The sequence below is a fragment of the Talaromyces stipitatus genome, genomic scaffold (assembly GCF_000003125.1).
Source record: "Talaromyces stipitatus ATCC 10500 scf_1105507295523 genomic scaffold, whole genome shotgun sequence".
In the NCBI taxonomy this organism is placed as follows: Eukaryota; Fungi; Ascomycota; class Eurotiomycetes; order Eurotiales; family Trichocomaceae; genus Talaromyces; species Talaromyces stipitatus.
In genome coordinates, this window is record NW_002990113.1 from 3367871 (window position 1) to 3380980 (window position 13110).

A 13110-nucleotide genomic window follows, 5' to 3' on the forward strand; every position below is an offset into this window, starting at 1 on the left:
ATCCAAGATAAGACGACAAACTGACAAAGCCCGGAGAGGTCAAGGTGTCTAGCCCGCGCAGGGGCCACATTTCTCAGGAACAGTGTGCCTTAGCGCCTGAGGCCTGCAGCACTGCCAAGTTTTTGCTAGCTTATCACGGCTGACTTTTGTACCAAGCATTCGATGGCGACGTTAACGTTACCTCCATGGCTGATGACTATGCTACATTCTGCACTGTCGAGTTAGAGTGGCTGTGTGGAATAGCCAACACATTATCTGCAATCGAGTTGGATGACAAGTCATTGCGGATAGATCTATCATGTCCTATATCGCGATGTGGATCTGATACAGCTCGAGCGGCATTGCAGCGCTTCTCCTTACGGAGTCGAACACATGGGCAGGTAATCATGAAAGAACAAAGCACCCACAGGACATCTACATGTATACGTCTTTGGAGAAGGGAGTGTCGGTGAACTCAGCCTCGGTCCTCGTGCTAAAGACGTGACTGGCGCGTGGGACGAATTGGGATGGCGGTGTTAGGGATATAGTCGAGGATGAAGATGACACTGCCCTGCCCTACTATGGTGTTAATGGTGCCGATGGTACCTTTTTAGGCCTGGGAACAGAAGACCTAGTAGTTGCGGTAGGAGTGGTAGATTTGAGACGTCTTGGTATATCCGAGATAGGCTCAGAACGTCGTTTGCGTGAGTATGTAGTCTTTACCTTTGTTTGAGGCATGTTTTTAATTTTAATGCTTTTGAAACAAGTGAGCAGAGTGTTGATGAAAGAAACAAGTTTGCTGCACCGTTGCTGTTGCTAGCTAATGGAAACAAATTATTTGCCCTGGCTGCCGTGCAAATTACCGACTAATCAACCGAATTTCATGCTTCATAGAATGGATTTGCTGGATACTAATAGTTTCCAGAGATAAGAACCTTGGAAAGATATCTATTTATTATTCTCGGTTACGCCAGTCAAAGATGGTAGAGTATTGAGAGTGAGGTTAACTTGTCGAGAAACTCCAGGACCAGTAATCATACATAGATATCTTTTAATATACAAGGCTGTATAAACATTTAAATGCAATGCTATGCAATATCCCATCATAATCAAACAATGCTCTATGCCAAACCCCAAAACCTATTGAACCTCATACGCCATCCCTCATAACTATTCAGTTTAGGCCGTACGTCAAGATAGAAGCTCAATTTCCCAGGCCCCGTAGCACCCATAATCCCTCCAGAAGACTCTTGCGGATTAAGAGGTGCACTCTTCCCCTGATAAAAATCAATCACGTATTCCACTCTCTCTCCACCACAACGCTCAACTACCCAATCATGCCGATCAAACGGTAATTGATACCCCATCAACCCATTAAGTCGAGCACGCGGAGAGACAAACTGTGATTCCGTCCCCAACCCGCGAAAAGCGTATAATCTCGGTCCGCCGCATTTACTACTCCCCGGATCGGAAGATGGGGAACTCTTTTCCCATTTCAATATCTCTTGCCAGGCCTTTTCGTTCACGGCATTGTGAATGGGTATTATGGATGCGACGGAGGTTGCTAATTCTTTGGCTGATTGTGTAGAGCCTGGTACATTGCTTTTGCGTACTAGCGCATCGAAGAATTGTCGTTCGGAAGGGTATATCCAGTTTCCAGTTGCGGCGTCATGGCCTGTTTCAGACTCGGCGTTGGAAGGTGTGGCGTGGGACGCAGTTGAGGATACTGCATATGGTGAGGGGGTCTGTCGATTGTCTGAAGTAGATGTATTCGGACCATCGAATGCTCGAGGAATGCTGCTCACTTCGCGATCGTTGGATAATTGTCGCTGGAGCTTGGATTTATCTTCATTCGTCGTTGCGCCATTGTTGCTGCTTACTGCGGAAGGGGGAAGTGGATGAGGAGGCCCACCGGCAGAGCCTCCTTGATGTTGTTGCAACCATATTTCTCTCGTCTTGTGGTCAACTGGGCATTTGGACTCTTCCGTCGATGTAGAAGGTGCCGGAGCTTGGGTACTGGCATTTGCACCCATCTTGTCGTACCAGGTAGTATGAGTGTATATTGCACGGAAACAAAGACTCTAGGAAACTCCCACGCTCTCCAGACGCTTCAGCCCGACTTCCTAAGCTTGTTTCTATGTCAATGGACGATTGATTCTATTGGTAATCGTAGTCGGAGTCCGGGAGAAAGCTAACAAAAAGCGGCTTGATGCTTACCGCCTAACCAAAATTGGAAAGCCCGCGTTTTTGGCCGAACTTTTAGAGAGACCCCTCAGCTCAGGACAACGAATATATGCCCAAGCTCCCTCAATTAGGGGGGAATCCTTTTTGACTTCATTCACTCGAAGGAAACGTTTCTGCAAATTTATTTCGCACCTTAAAATACGGTCTATTTTCACCATGACTGACAGCAATGTGTTCCGAGCTACTACGACTGCCCCAGTAAACATTGCGGTCATTAAGTAAGATTCCCCGAAGCGCTACCTTTTTACAAGACAACATTGAGCGAGAAGATGGACTGATAAATAACCACTCCAGATACTGGGGAAAGCGCGATGCGACGTTGAACCTACCCACAAATTCTTCTCTCTCTGTCACCCTCTCTCAACGCTCTCTTCGCACCGTAACCACGGCATCATGCTCTCCCAACTACCCCGCCACTGAAGGTGATACACTCACCCTCAACGGTAAACCCGAAAATATCCAAGCCTCCAAGCGAACACTCGCCTGTCTCTCAAGTCTGCGCGCACTACGCAAGGAACTCGAATCTGCAGACCCATCTCTCCCAAAGCTTTCCTCATACCCACTCCGCGTCGTATCAGAGAACAATTTTCCAACGGCCGCTGGTCTAGCAAGTTCTGCTGCAGGATTTGCTGCGCTCGTTCGCGCCATTGCAGATTTGTATGAGCTCCCTCAATCACCGACTGAGCTCAGTCGTATCGCCAGACAAGGCTCGGGTTCTGCCTGCCGTTCCTTGCAAGGCGGATACGTCGCCTGGCGAGCCGGTGTTAAGGAAGATGGAAGCGATAGTCTCGCCGAAGAAATCGCGCCAGCGTCTCACTGGCCCGAAATGAGAGCTCTCATCTTGGTAGTCAGTGCCGAGAAGAAGGACGTGCCCAGTACAACCGGTATGCAGACCACTGTCTCTACCTCGCCTCTCTTCGCGACTCGCGCAGAACACATTGTGCCCCGCCGAATGACCGGTATGGAAGAAGCCATTACCAAGCGGGACTTTGCTGCTTTCGCTGATTTGACTATGCGAGATTCGAACAATTTCCATGCTGTTTGTTTGGATTCTGAACCACCCATTTTCTATTTGAATGATGTGTCGCGCGCTGCTATTCGGTTGGTAAATGATATCAATCGACTAGCCGGTAAGACCGTTGCTGCTTATACCTTTGACGCCGGTCCGAATGCTGTTATTTACTACCTTGACGAAGTCTCTGAGCTCGTCGGGGGAACGTTCAAGACTATCTTGGGTGGTGAATTGGAAGGGTGGGAAGGTCCATTCGGAGATAGACTCAAGGGTGTATCTGCCGGAGTTGATTTGAATAGTTTGGATTCAAGGGCTATTGAGGTCTTGAAGACTGGGATTAGTCGTGTTATTCTTACTGGAGTTGGTGAAGGTCCTCAAAAGATTGATACTCATCTGGTCAGTGAGAAGGGTGATATCTTGAGCTTGGAGAAGTAGGAGTAGTTCGTTTTGTGCATCATGCTTATTTCTTTTGTTGCGCGTTTCCTTCTCAGACGTAAATACTTACATAGATACTCTTTACCAGATGAGCGTCAAAAACAAATCTTATGAATCAGACACGATTTGAATCCATGCCAGGCTCATTCACTGCGTAAATAACTTTTAGTCGTCATCTAATTAATTATCTAATCAGCATTAGGAACCAATCAGCCCAAAAGAGCCAATTTCTTAAACTCCTTCATAACTGGCGCAACACGTTTCTGCCCAGCATAAATACTCTCCAAGAAAACAGCATCACCACCCGCGGCCGAATACGTCTGTTCTCCTGCTCCCTGATCAGTAGCGTCCTCCGTCTGTTTTTGCTGCTGATCTTCTTTTTCCTGGTCAAAAATTTCCTTTATAGCAGACGAACACAATCCCAACACCTCCTGAAGCGCCTTCTCAACCGCAACTGCGCGCTCCCTCATTCCTCGACGCAGGAGTCCCTTGATCAACGAATTAATCTCGTCAAATGTACTATTGACCCGCTCAATAAGTCGTCGAACACTATTCACCAGATACTCTTCCTCATAGACAGTTCCCTTCCGTCCAGCGGCTCGTTTCCGTTCCTCACGGCGGCGGGTCTTTGACGTTCGGCGCGACATGTTCGTTCCGCCCGTGTAGCGAGTAAACATTGTTCGACCAGCGGCAGTTGAGGCGTCTGTTGGTGCGAGCGAGACGTTATCCGGGATATCAACTCCTCCAGCTGCTGCTGCTTCTGGATCTCCGCCGAAGAATGCCAATGGGTCTGTTAGTCGCTTTTCGCGCAATTCGCCGATTCGTGGTACTTGTGCGTTTAGTTGGGCTTTGCAATCGGCTAAGAAGTCGGTTGTTGAACCCATCGCCTCTGCAAGGCCGTTGTCGACGAGTTCCGGAATGCGATCCTGAAGGCCATTAATTGCTAGGATGCGTGTTGCGTCTGCGAATCGGGAGGCACGGCAGAAGAGTGTTGCTGCTGCGGGATAGTTTTTCAAGTGATCTGCTTGGATCTGTGCTGCTGAGAGATAGTCCTTGTCTTCTTCCACAAGTGTTGTAATTAGATTGTTGGCGTGAGTTTCAAGCTCTGTTTGCGATAAAGGTACCATTAAAGCGCAATAAAGGGATTCGCGCCAACTGTGGGCAATCTGATACGATTTGTATGCTTCGTCGTAAATACCAAGGGACTCATAGGCTGAGATAGCGTTAGTATAGGTTGTATATAAGGTAACAGATAGATCAGATTTCTTACCAATGGCAGCTTCCTGATAATTGCTCTGTTCGTACAAGTAGTCGGCATACAGGCGAGTCATTTCCCGCAACTGCTCTGCCTGATACTTGTAGAGATCAAGCGCTTCTCGGTAAAGGCTGTGCTTGACGGCGTATTGCTTCAATTCATCAAATGCCTCTAGAGCATGGAGGTGTTTCAGAGCTTTCGCTGATCGACCTAAGTAATTGTCGATCTCGTATTGTCGACGAAGCTCAGGTAGAGTTTGGAGTTTCCGTAAGAAAGGAAGGTATTCTCTCGGATCCTATTCATTATCAGCAAACTCTAATAGTGCCTATAACATGACCAAAGATTGGAGCCTACCATTTGCGCTTGCTGAGCAACAAGAAGAGTCAGCTCTAGGTCATACAGCCCCAGAGTATTCTTGTAGAGATGATGGGCATCAGTTAAGAAACACATATGCTCTATAGCTTCTTCAGCTTGTGCCGGACTCCGCACTATCTTGTGTTAGTTGCAAAGATATTCGCTGGTAATGCGACGAAACAAACCTCTTAAATCAGCGACCAGCTGTAAACCAGCGTCAAGATCTGGTGGAAACTTGCACACATGAGCTGTAACCAGGTTTTGCAGATTCGTGTCCATTTTGCTCTTGAGGGCCACTAAAAACGCATCGCAAATTCGGTTGATCTTGCTATCCTTTAACGGTTTCAAAGTGCCATTAGCTGTTGGCTTGACTGCAGATTTTGCTGCGGTATCAGCTTCGGCTTTTGAAAGTTTCAGCGTATCCTTGTACAGAGTCTGGGAGACATCTTCTTCTCTATGAGGAAGTCAGCAGTTTGGTCAAACAGAAGGTAGACACGATCATACTTTAGACGCGACAGGAATTCATCAATGTAATCGGCTCTCTTGATCTGCGTAATGAAAAGAGGAACATTCTCCATAAATTGTTGAGGAGCATAATCATGGAGAATGTTCATATCGACCATCTGACTTCGGCAAGCGAGATATGCCAAGCGGTAATCTTTCGCATCAATGAAGCTTCTTATACCCGCCAAAACCAGGGCTCGGGGGTATATCGTCTCCAGGTTTCCTCGAGGCATCTGTAATGTTACGGCGAAGTTTGAAGGCGTCACTGTTACTATTCGTCCACCGCGCTCAATGCTTCGGCATCGCTCGTCCGTTTCGGGTGTATCAGCAGGTACTTCCATGTCTGCAAATCAAGTTTAGTATTCTTCTTGCAACCATGCTAGGCTTTCCTTGATTGACATACCTTCGACGTTTGTGATATGGACGAACTTCAAGAGATGTTGTGTGGTAGTAAAGATTATGTGGGCGGGTGTGAGTATAAAAGAAGTACAATTTTTTGCCAACAGACGTCGATTGGCATACAATGCTCCCGTTCGCGTCATGGAGACGAGGATATCCTGTTACCGTTAGCTAGGTCATACTCCGAGCTTTCAAAGATGAAGAAGTACCTGATCGTCAGAAATATACGTGCTAGCTGCCCACTGAGCTTCGACTGCAGGAGCCGCATCGAAAGATGAGATGTGCAAATTATTCGCAGATAGAATACCTTGAAGGTATGTTGTGCCTTGTGCTTTCAACGAAGACTTTGAAATCCAGAGCTTATCATACCTAATGTTCGGGAAGATACTTTGAATCTGCTCATCTGCGGCAATCACATATGACACGGAGCTCTCACGAGTATCCAGCTTCGTCCTTTCAATTCGACGGGTTGGAGCTCCGTCATGAATGAGAATGAAAATTTCGCTATCGTTAAGGAAAGCGATCTGTCTTGGTCGAGAGTTGGCTGTCTGGGGAAGAGGATGACTAGACTCCAATAACGGCGAAGGGACTGATCGAGTTTTCAACGGCCATGAAAATATCGAGAAGTTATCTGTGGTAAGTACTGCAATCCTAGCTCCCGAATGACTGAATGCGACATCCACGATATTGGAGTCGACGTTTATTTCACAATGAGACATTGGTGGTGGGACGCCAGCGAGTCTCAGGGGAGTCAATTTCAATATTCCTAGTTCATAACAGTTAGGATAGTTACATAACAGAGCTCCTATGTGACTTACTTCCATCTATGACACCAACTGCTCCATAGTCATCTGGACTTGTAGTTGAGCCATGAGCCACATCGAAAACCCATTCGCTATCCATCAAGAGGTCTGGTCCTATTGTCAGCGTGCTTTAGTTCATGAAAATTTCCTGACTTACTGGAAGAAACTGCAATGAGCCGTAAAGACTTCTCTTGATGCCAGCGAACGAACTTCTTGCTCTCGCCGTGAAGTAATATCTCCTGTTTCAGATAGTAATGGTAATTACCCATAGTCCAGAGCTGAATACGATCTTTAAAGTACACAGCCAGAACCGTGGAATCGATGTTCCAGCTCAGATAAATATCCGAGCCCCAAGTCTGTCGTTCTTCCTCCGATAGCCTCAGCGTAAACTGGCCGTGACGCAAGCCGTTGCGCTCAAAGAAGACCACATCTATACGATCATCAAGACGTTGAATACCAGCAATCAAGTTTCCTGACGGTCTCCAGCTTAACGCTCCTTCGAGTCCATCTACCGGCTCGCTAACACTATCGAGAGTTCCCTCTCGAGAGTATACTCTGGTCACTCGTCGAACACCGCTTTCCACACTATTAACGGCAACAAAAGTCCCGTCCCCACGCCACGAGATTGTGGTTCGAGAATCATCAAAGGTGCTGAACTTGCCTTCATCAACCTTTTCAGGCATGGTGGGATCCCTTAATGCTTTGGCTCTTTTGCCTTGAAATTGTGTCTCTTTCTTGCCCCATCCAACAGAGACATGCCGTGACAGTTTGAGATCGTCTGGAGAGAACGTAATTTCTGCGACATTCTCAAATTCGCGAGTCATATAAAGTAGCGTGTTTGCTCTTGTCGTAATTGCTAAAAGCTCTTCATCTGGCGACCAAGCTGCAGCTGATATACCGACATCAACTGAGCCCAAGATTTCAATCTTGTCTTCCCCAGGCTGAGGATCCTCACGAACAATGATGATATCGCCTCCCTGAAGAACAAGGATTGCAGTCAAGTTATCTGCAAAGTACTGCAACGATAAAACTTGATCATAAGGCAAGTCAGGTAGAGGGCTTGGGGCATCCCATGATGCGATCGTCTCAAAGTCTTCCTGGCTGGCTGGAGATGTATAAACTACATCGTGTCGTTTTCTCCGCAACTCGATGACCTGATTTCCTTCCTCTGGGCCAAATGTGCAAATAATGGAATCTGACGCAGTGTCCCAAGCAGTCGCAGTCAAAGGAAGCTTGGTCTGTAGCTCGACTTCGACGAGGCGCACGTTCTTGAGATTGCGCATCTTGTATTATTTGCCCCTCCTCCTCATTGATCAGAACCACGTAATTCTTATGACCCTCTGGATTTTATATCATTTGCTTATCTCCGATAATTTATTCAGTTGGAACTATGTGTCGTAGCGTTGATTAGTCGCAACTGTCATATCGCATAAAAAATTATTTGAGTTGTCCCGCAAAATTAGTCTTCCGAGATCCATCGCTAAATATCAACCAATGACTTCATTCACATTTCCGATTGCAACCGCCTAATCATACGACTACGACCGACCAAAGGAAAAGGATAAATGTGAACTTGTAAAAACAATTGGAGCAGTTTGACGAAAAGAGGTCTTGAAGATTCTCTAGTTTTATACAAATGAAATCTTGAATCTGACGTATTGTAACAATTCCTTTCCTTAAAACTCAACCCAACTAAGTAATCGGCTCGGCGCGCATCGTTTAAGGACGGGTCTTGTAGGTTTGCCAGACTGTAGCAATCAATTAGCGAACAGAGGAAGACAATGACGAGCTCCAAACAGTTAGGAACCTACGAGCAATGGCGAATGGAGCACCGAATCCGGTGACTAGAGAAGCACACAACGCATACACATTAGCCCACTTTGCTGCAGTAAATCTGACGCTGCAGGTTAAAATGGCACAACGTACCCATAAATGCCCAGTATCGGAAGAAGAAGTACTTGGTCTTGGGGTTGAAAGGAATATTGGAGCGAGGGCCCTCAGCGTAGTGGTAAGGACTGGCAAGCTGGGTACGGGTGGTAGAGAAAGCTCGGCGAGCGACGATGGAGTTGGCCAATCTGGCCCGGGCAGCGGAGGCGGCAATCATCTTGAAGCAATTAGATAGAATGCAATTAGCAGGGTATCGTTTCGAATGCATACCTTGATCTGCAGGGTGGTGGAGGAGAGATTGGGAGCTGGATGTCGTCAAGAGAGTCAATAAGAGGGAATTAGCCGTCAGAGCAGATCAGCTCACCCGTGTTCCCGCAAGTCACATGATGCCACTCACGTGACTGTTACTAACTAGCGAATCAGGAAACGGCCCGCGCTCCTTCCCCAATTGGGAATCGCAAATTTCTAGTTCGCGCAACTTTTGTTTCTTCGACAAGGTCTGTTGTCAGCCATCTTTATGTGTACTTCCTTTCGTTTCAAGAGAGGAGTTAATCGTCAAGATGGATGACTTATTCGATGTCTTCGAAGACAAGCCAGGAGCTTACGTCTCAGACGACGAGGCCGCAAAGCCTCGACCAAAGAAAGACAAAAGCAAAAAGCGGCAAGCAAATGGAGATGTGAAGGCCAAGCAACAAGACTCACAACCCAAGGACGACGAAGTGTTGCCAGATGCCCCAGCCGCTACCACAACGACGAATGGCGTATATCATTTAGGCGAAGAGAATGGTCAGCCTGAAGCGAAGCGTCAACGCCTTCAAGATGTGCCAGCCGCAGTCGTCGCTGATTCCTTCGAAACGGAGCAAGAACGTGAGGTAGCTGCCTCGGCTGGTCTGCAGTCCACCCAAGATACAGGTGCCGTTGTACTCTCACATCAGGTCCGCCATCAAGTTGCACTTCCACCAAATTATCCGTACGTTCCTATTTCGCAACATGTACCTCCCGAGGAACCTGCTAGGACTTGGCCGTTCACCCTCGATCCTTTCCAGCAGACCGCTGTCCACTCAATTCAGAGAGAAGAAAGCGTCTTGGTTTCGGCTCATACAAGTGCCGGAAAGACGGTTGTGGCAGAATATGCTATCGCGCAAAGCTTGAAGAAGAACCAAAGAGTTATATACACTAGTCCTATCAAGGCTTTGAGTAATCAGAAGTACAGAGAGTTCGCGGCAGAGTTCGGTGACGTTGGATTGATGACTGGTGATGTTACAATCAATCCGACAGCAACTTGTCTCGTCATGACTACGGAGATTTTGAGATCCATGCTTTACCGTGGTTCTGAAATCATGCGAGAAGTGGGATGGGTCGTTTTTGACGAAATTCACTACATGCGTGATGCGAGTAAGTTACTTCTGCTCTTCTAATCATAGGCGTTGCTAATCTTTCTCGTTCAAATCAGCTCGCGGTGTCGTTTGGGAGGAGACTATTATTCTACTTCCCGACAAGGTTCGATACGTGTTCTTGTCCGCAACAATTCCCAACGCCATGCAGTTCGCAGAATGGATTGTCTACCTCCATAAACAACCATGCCACGTCGTTTACACCGATTTCCGACCCACACCATTGCAACATTACTTCTTCCCAGCTGGGGCAGACGGAATCCACTTGGTGGTCGACGAGAAGGGTGTTTTCCGGGAAGACAACTTCCAGAAAGCAATGAGCTCTATTGCTGAGAATAAAGGTGATGATCCGGCAAATGCTCTCGCGAATCGCAAGGGTAAAGGAAAAGACAAGAAGTTCAACAAGGGCGGCAAGAAAGATCAGTCCGATATCTTCAAGATCGTCAAAATGATCATGCTCAGAAGCTACAACCCTGTGATTGTGTTCAGCTTCAGCAAGCGTGAATGTGAAGCCAATGCTTTAGCGATGAGTAAATTGGCCTTTAACGACGACTCCGAGAAAGAAATGGTTTCGAAAGTTTTCAATAGCGCCATTGAGATGCTCTCTGAAGAGGACCGCAAGCTTAAACAGATTCAGAACCTTCTACCATTGTTGCGACGTGGAATCGGTATCCATCACGGAGGTCTACTTCCCATTCTGAAAGAGACTATCGAAATCTTGTTCCAAGAAGGTCTTCTTAAGGTGCTCTTCGCAACAGAGACGTTCTCTATTGGGCTAAACATGCCTGCCAAAACAGTTGTCTTCACAAGTGTACGGAAGTTCGACGGTATTGATACCCGCTGGGTTACACCATCCGAATTCATTCAAATGTCTGGACGAGCTGGTCGAAGAGGTCTGGATGAACGTGGTATTGTGATCATGATGGTTGGTGAGGAAATGGAGCCCGCCGTTGCCAAGGAAATTGTGCGTGGTGAACAGGACCGACTCAACTCTGCTTTCCATTTGGGCTATAACATGATTCTGAACCTGATGAGAGTCGAGGGTATTTCCCCCGATTATATGCTCGAAAAGTGCTTCTACCAATTCCAGAATACTGCTAGCGTCGCAGGTCTAGAGAAAGGTAAGTAATAGCACCCCGGGATGTGCACCAAAATACTGACAACATTAGAACTTGCGGAGCTTGAGACCAAGCGAGTCAACATGAACATTCCAGACGAGGCGACAATCCAGGATTATTATGAACTACGAAAGCAGCTCTCAAAGTATACTGATGACATGCAAGAAGTCATCAGCCACCCCGATTACTGCTTGCCTTTCTTACAACCGGGACGTCTCGTGCATATCAAACATCAAGGCAATGACTTCGGCTGGGGTGCAGTTGTCAATTACAAACAGCGGAGATCAAAGGATCCCAAGGAAATCCTCAGCGCTCAAGAGTCCTACATTGTAGATGTATTATTGGAGGTTGCCGAAGGCTCTGCAACGGGTACCCGCACTCACACCGGTCTACCTCCTGGCGTCCGGCCACCCAAAGAGGGCGAAAAGAGCCATATGCAGGTAGTGCCCGTGCTTTTGCGCTGCCTACAATCTATATCTCACGTCCGTATCTTCCTTCCCAAGGAGGTGCAAACGGTGGATTCGCGGGCTAGCGTCAAGCGTTCTCTTGAAGAAATAAAAAAACGATTCCCGGATGGGTTGGCTCTTCTAGATCCGATTGAGAACATGAACATCAAGGACATTTCCTTTAAGAAACTCATGAGAGTAAGTGCTTTGATCCAAATTCGGTCGTGTGGATGGTTGCTAATAACACGTTATAGAAAGTCGAAGTGCTTGAATCACGGCTTCTGGCCAATCCTCTGCATAATTCGCCCCGGTTACCAGAGTTGTACGATCAATACTCGGAGAAAGTCGAATTGGGCGTTCAAATCAAGGCAATCAAGAAGAAGATCTCCGACGCCATGTCGATCATACAGCTAGACGAATTAAAATGCCGGAAACGTGTCCTTCGGCGACTCGATTTCATCAACAAAGAAGAGGTCGTCCAACTCAAAGCTCGAGTAGCATGTGAGATCAGCACCGGTGACGAACTGATGCTGAGTGAGCTGCTGTTTAACAGTTTTTTCAACACTCTTACACCTGAACAATGCGCTGCTGTCTTGAGCTGCTTTGTCTTTGAGGAAAAGGCCAAGGATACGCCTGAACTGACTCGGGAAGAGCTAATCAAGCCTCTCAAAGAAATCCAGGCTCAAGCCCGAGTCATTGCCAAGATCTCTATGGAATCAAAGCTAGCGATTAACGAGGAAGAATACGTACAAAGCTTCCACTGGGAACTTATGGATGTGATTTACGAGTGGGCTCACGGCATGTCATTCGCAGGTATCTGCCAGATGACGGACGTCTACGAAGGTAGTTTGATCCGAGTTTTCCGTCGGCTGGAGGAACTGCTACGACAGATGGGAGAGGCCGCCAAGGTCATGGGCAACGAGGAGCTTGAACAGAAGTTTGAGACATCTCTCACCAAGGTACGCAGAGATATTGTTGCAGCTCAATCTCTCTACTTGTAATGACTGCGTATCATTGGGTCATTTATTTCTTATTTCCCGCATGGCATTGGCGTTTTGGAGGGTTTCCGGCTTGGCCATCAAAAGTTCACCAGATTATTCCACAATGTATAGAACTTCAAGTAATGTAGGAACGAGGAATAAATGTGTATATCTAGGAAGATACAACCTCAGGATAACAGGAAATAGACTGATTCCCAGCCAGTATGCAGAACGATATAGCTGACCCCTCATATAAACTTACAGAAACGTGCCTGGGATACAGCAATGTGTGTAATTACA

General features: G+C 47.1%; 5 protein-coding genes across 5 annotated transcripts; 2 read left to right on the forward strand and 3 right to left on the reverse strand.

Annotated features, from left to right (window-relative positions):
• Positions 1–757: 757 nt before the first annotated feature.
• Positions 758–2132, reverse strand: TSTA_071660 (cytochrome c1 heme lyase). The gene is made up of 2 exons (XM_002341116.1): positions 1120–2132; positions 758–1027 (listed from the first exon to the last, which is right to left on the reverse strand). The coding sequence occupies exons 1-2, from the start codon at positions 2010–2012 to the stop codon at positions 928–930; spliced, it is 993 nt and encodes a 330-aa protein (XP_002341157.1). The 5' UTR covers positions 2013–2132; the 3' UTR covers positions 758–927.
• A 142-nt stretch (positions 2133–2274) lies between these two features.
• Positions 2275–3749, forward strand: TSTA_071670 (diphosphomevalonate decarboxylase). The gene is made up of 2 exons (XM_002341117.1): positions 2275–2441; positions 2518–3749. The coding sequence occupies exons 1-2, from the start codon at positions 2380–2382 to the stop codon at positions 3668–3670; spliced, it is 1215 nt and encodes a 404-aa protein (XP_002341158.1). The 5' UTR covers positions 2275–2379; the 3' UTR covers positions 3671–3749.
• Positions 3750–3767: 18 nt separating this feature from the next.
• Positions 3768–8268, reverse strand: TSTA_071680 (killer toxin sensitivity protein (IKI3), putative; the record flags this gene model as incomplete). Its single annotated transcript, XM_002341118.1, has 9 exons — positions 3768–4883; positions 4941–5220; positions 5280–5413; positions 5465–5733; positions 5784–6126; positions 6187–6340; positions 6392–6948; positions 7001–7093; positions 7143–8268. The coding sequence occupies 9 exons, from the start codon at positions 8266–8268 to the stop codon at positions 3880–3882; spliced, it is 3960 nt and encodes a 1319-aa protein (XP_002341159.1). The 3' UTR covers positions 3768–3879.
• A 229-nt stretch (positions 8269–8497) lies between these two features.
• TSTA_071690 (cytochrome c subunit, putative) lies at positions 8498–9198 on the reverse strand. Its single transcript, XM_002341119.1, has 4 exons — positions 9143–9198; positions 8912–9089; positions 8797–8829; positions 8498–8733 (listed from the first exon to the last, which is right to left on the reverse strand). The coding sequence occupies exons 2-4, from the start codon at positions 9087–9089 to the stop codon at positions 8705–8707; spliced, it is 240 nt and encodes a 79-aa protein (XP_002341160.1). The 5' UTR covers positions 9143–9198; the 3' UTR covers positions 8498–8704.
• A 234-nt stretch (positions 9199–9432) lies between these two features.
• Positions 9433–13031, forward strand: TSTA_071700 (ATP dependent RNA helicase (Dob1), putative; the record flags this gene model as incomplete). Its single annotated transcript, XM_002341120.1, has 4 exons — positions 9433–10267; positions 10326–11387; positions 11436–12028; positions 12085–13031. The coding sequence occupies 4 exons, from the start codon at positions 9433–9435 to the stop codon at positions 12829–12831; spliced, it is 3237 nt and encodes a 1078-aa protein (XP_002341161.1). The 3' UTR covers positions 12832–13031.
• Between the last annotated feature and the right edge of the window lie 79 nt (positions 13032–13110).

Excerpts from the sequence above, each read along its gene's own strand:
- TSTA_071670 (XM_002341117.1), top strand. The coding sequence starts at position 2,380 with ATGACTGACAGCAATGTGTTCCGAGCTACTACGACTGCCCCAGTAAAC. Across the intron at positions 2,442-2,517 it reads GTAAACATTGCGGTCATTAA|ATACTGGGGAAAGCGCGATG; the intron begins GTAAGATTCCCC and ends TAACCACTCCAG.
- TSTA_071690 (XM_002341119.1), bottom strand. The coding sequence starts at position 9,089 with ATGATTGCCGCCTCCGCTGCCCGGGCCAGATTGGCCAACTCCATCGTC. Across the intron at positions 8,830-8,911 it reads CCGATACTGGGCATTTATGG|TCACCGGATTCGGTGCTCCA; the intron begins GTACGTTGTGCC and ends GTGCTTCTCTAG. Across the intron at positions 8,734-8,796 it reads TGCTCCATTCGCCATTGCTC|TCTGGCAAACCTACAAGACC; the intron begins GTAGGTTCCTAA and ends TGATTGCTACAG.
- TSTA_071660 (XM_002341116.1), bottom strand. The coding sequence starts at position 2,012 with ATGGGTGCAAATGCCAGTACCCAAGCTCCGGCACCTTCTACATCGACG. Across the intron at positions 1,028-1,119 it reads TGGCGTATGAGGTTCAATAG|ATATCTATGTATGATTACTG; the intron begins GTTTTGGGGTTT and ends GTATATTAAAAG.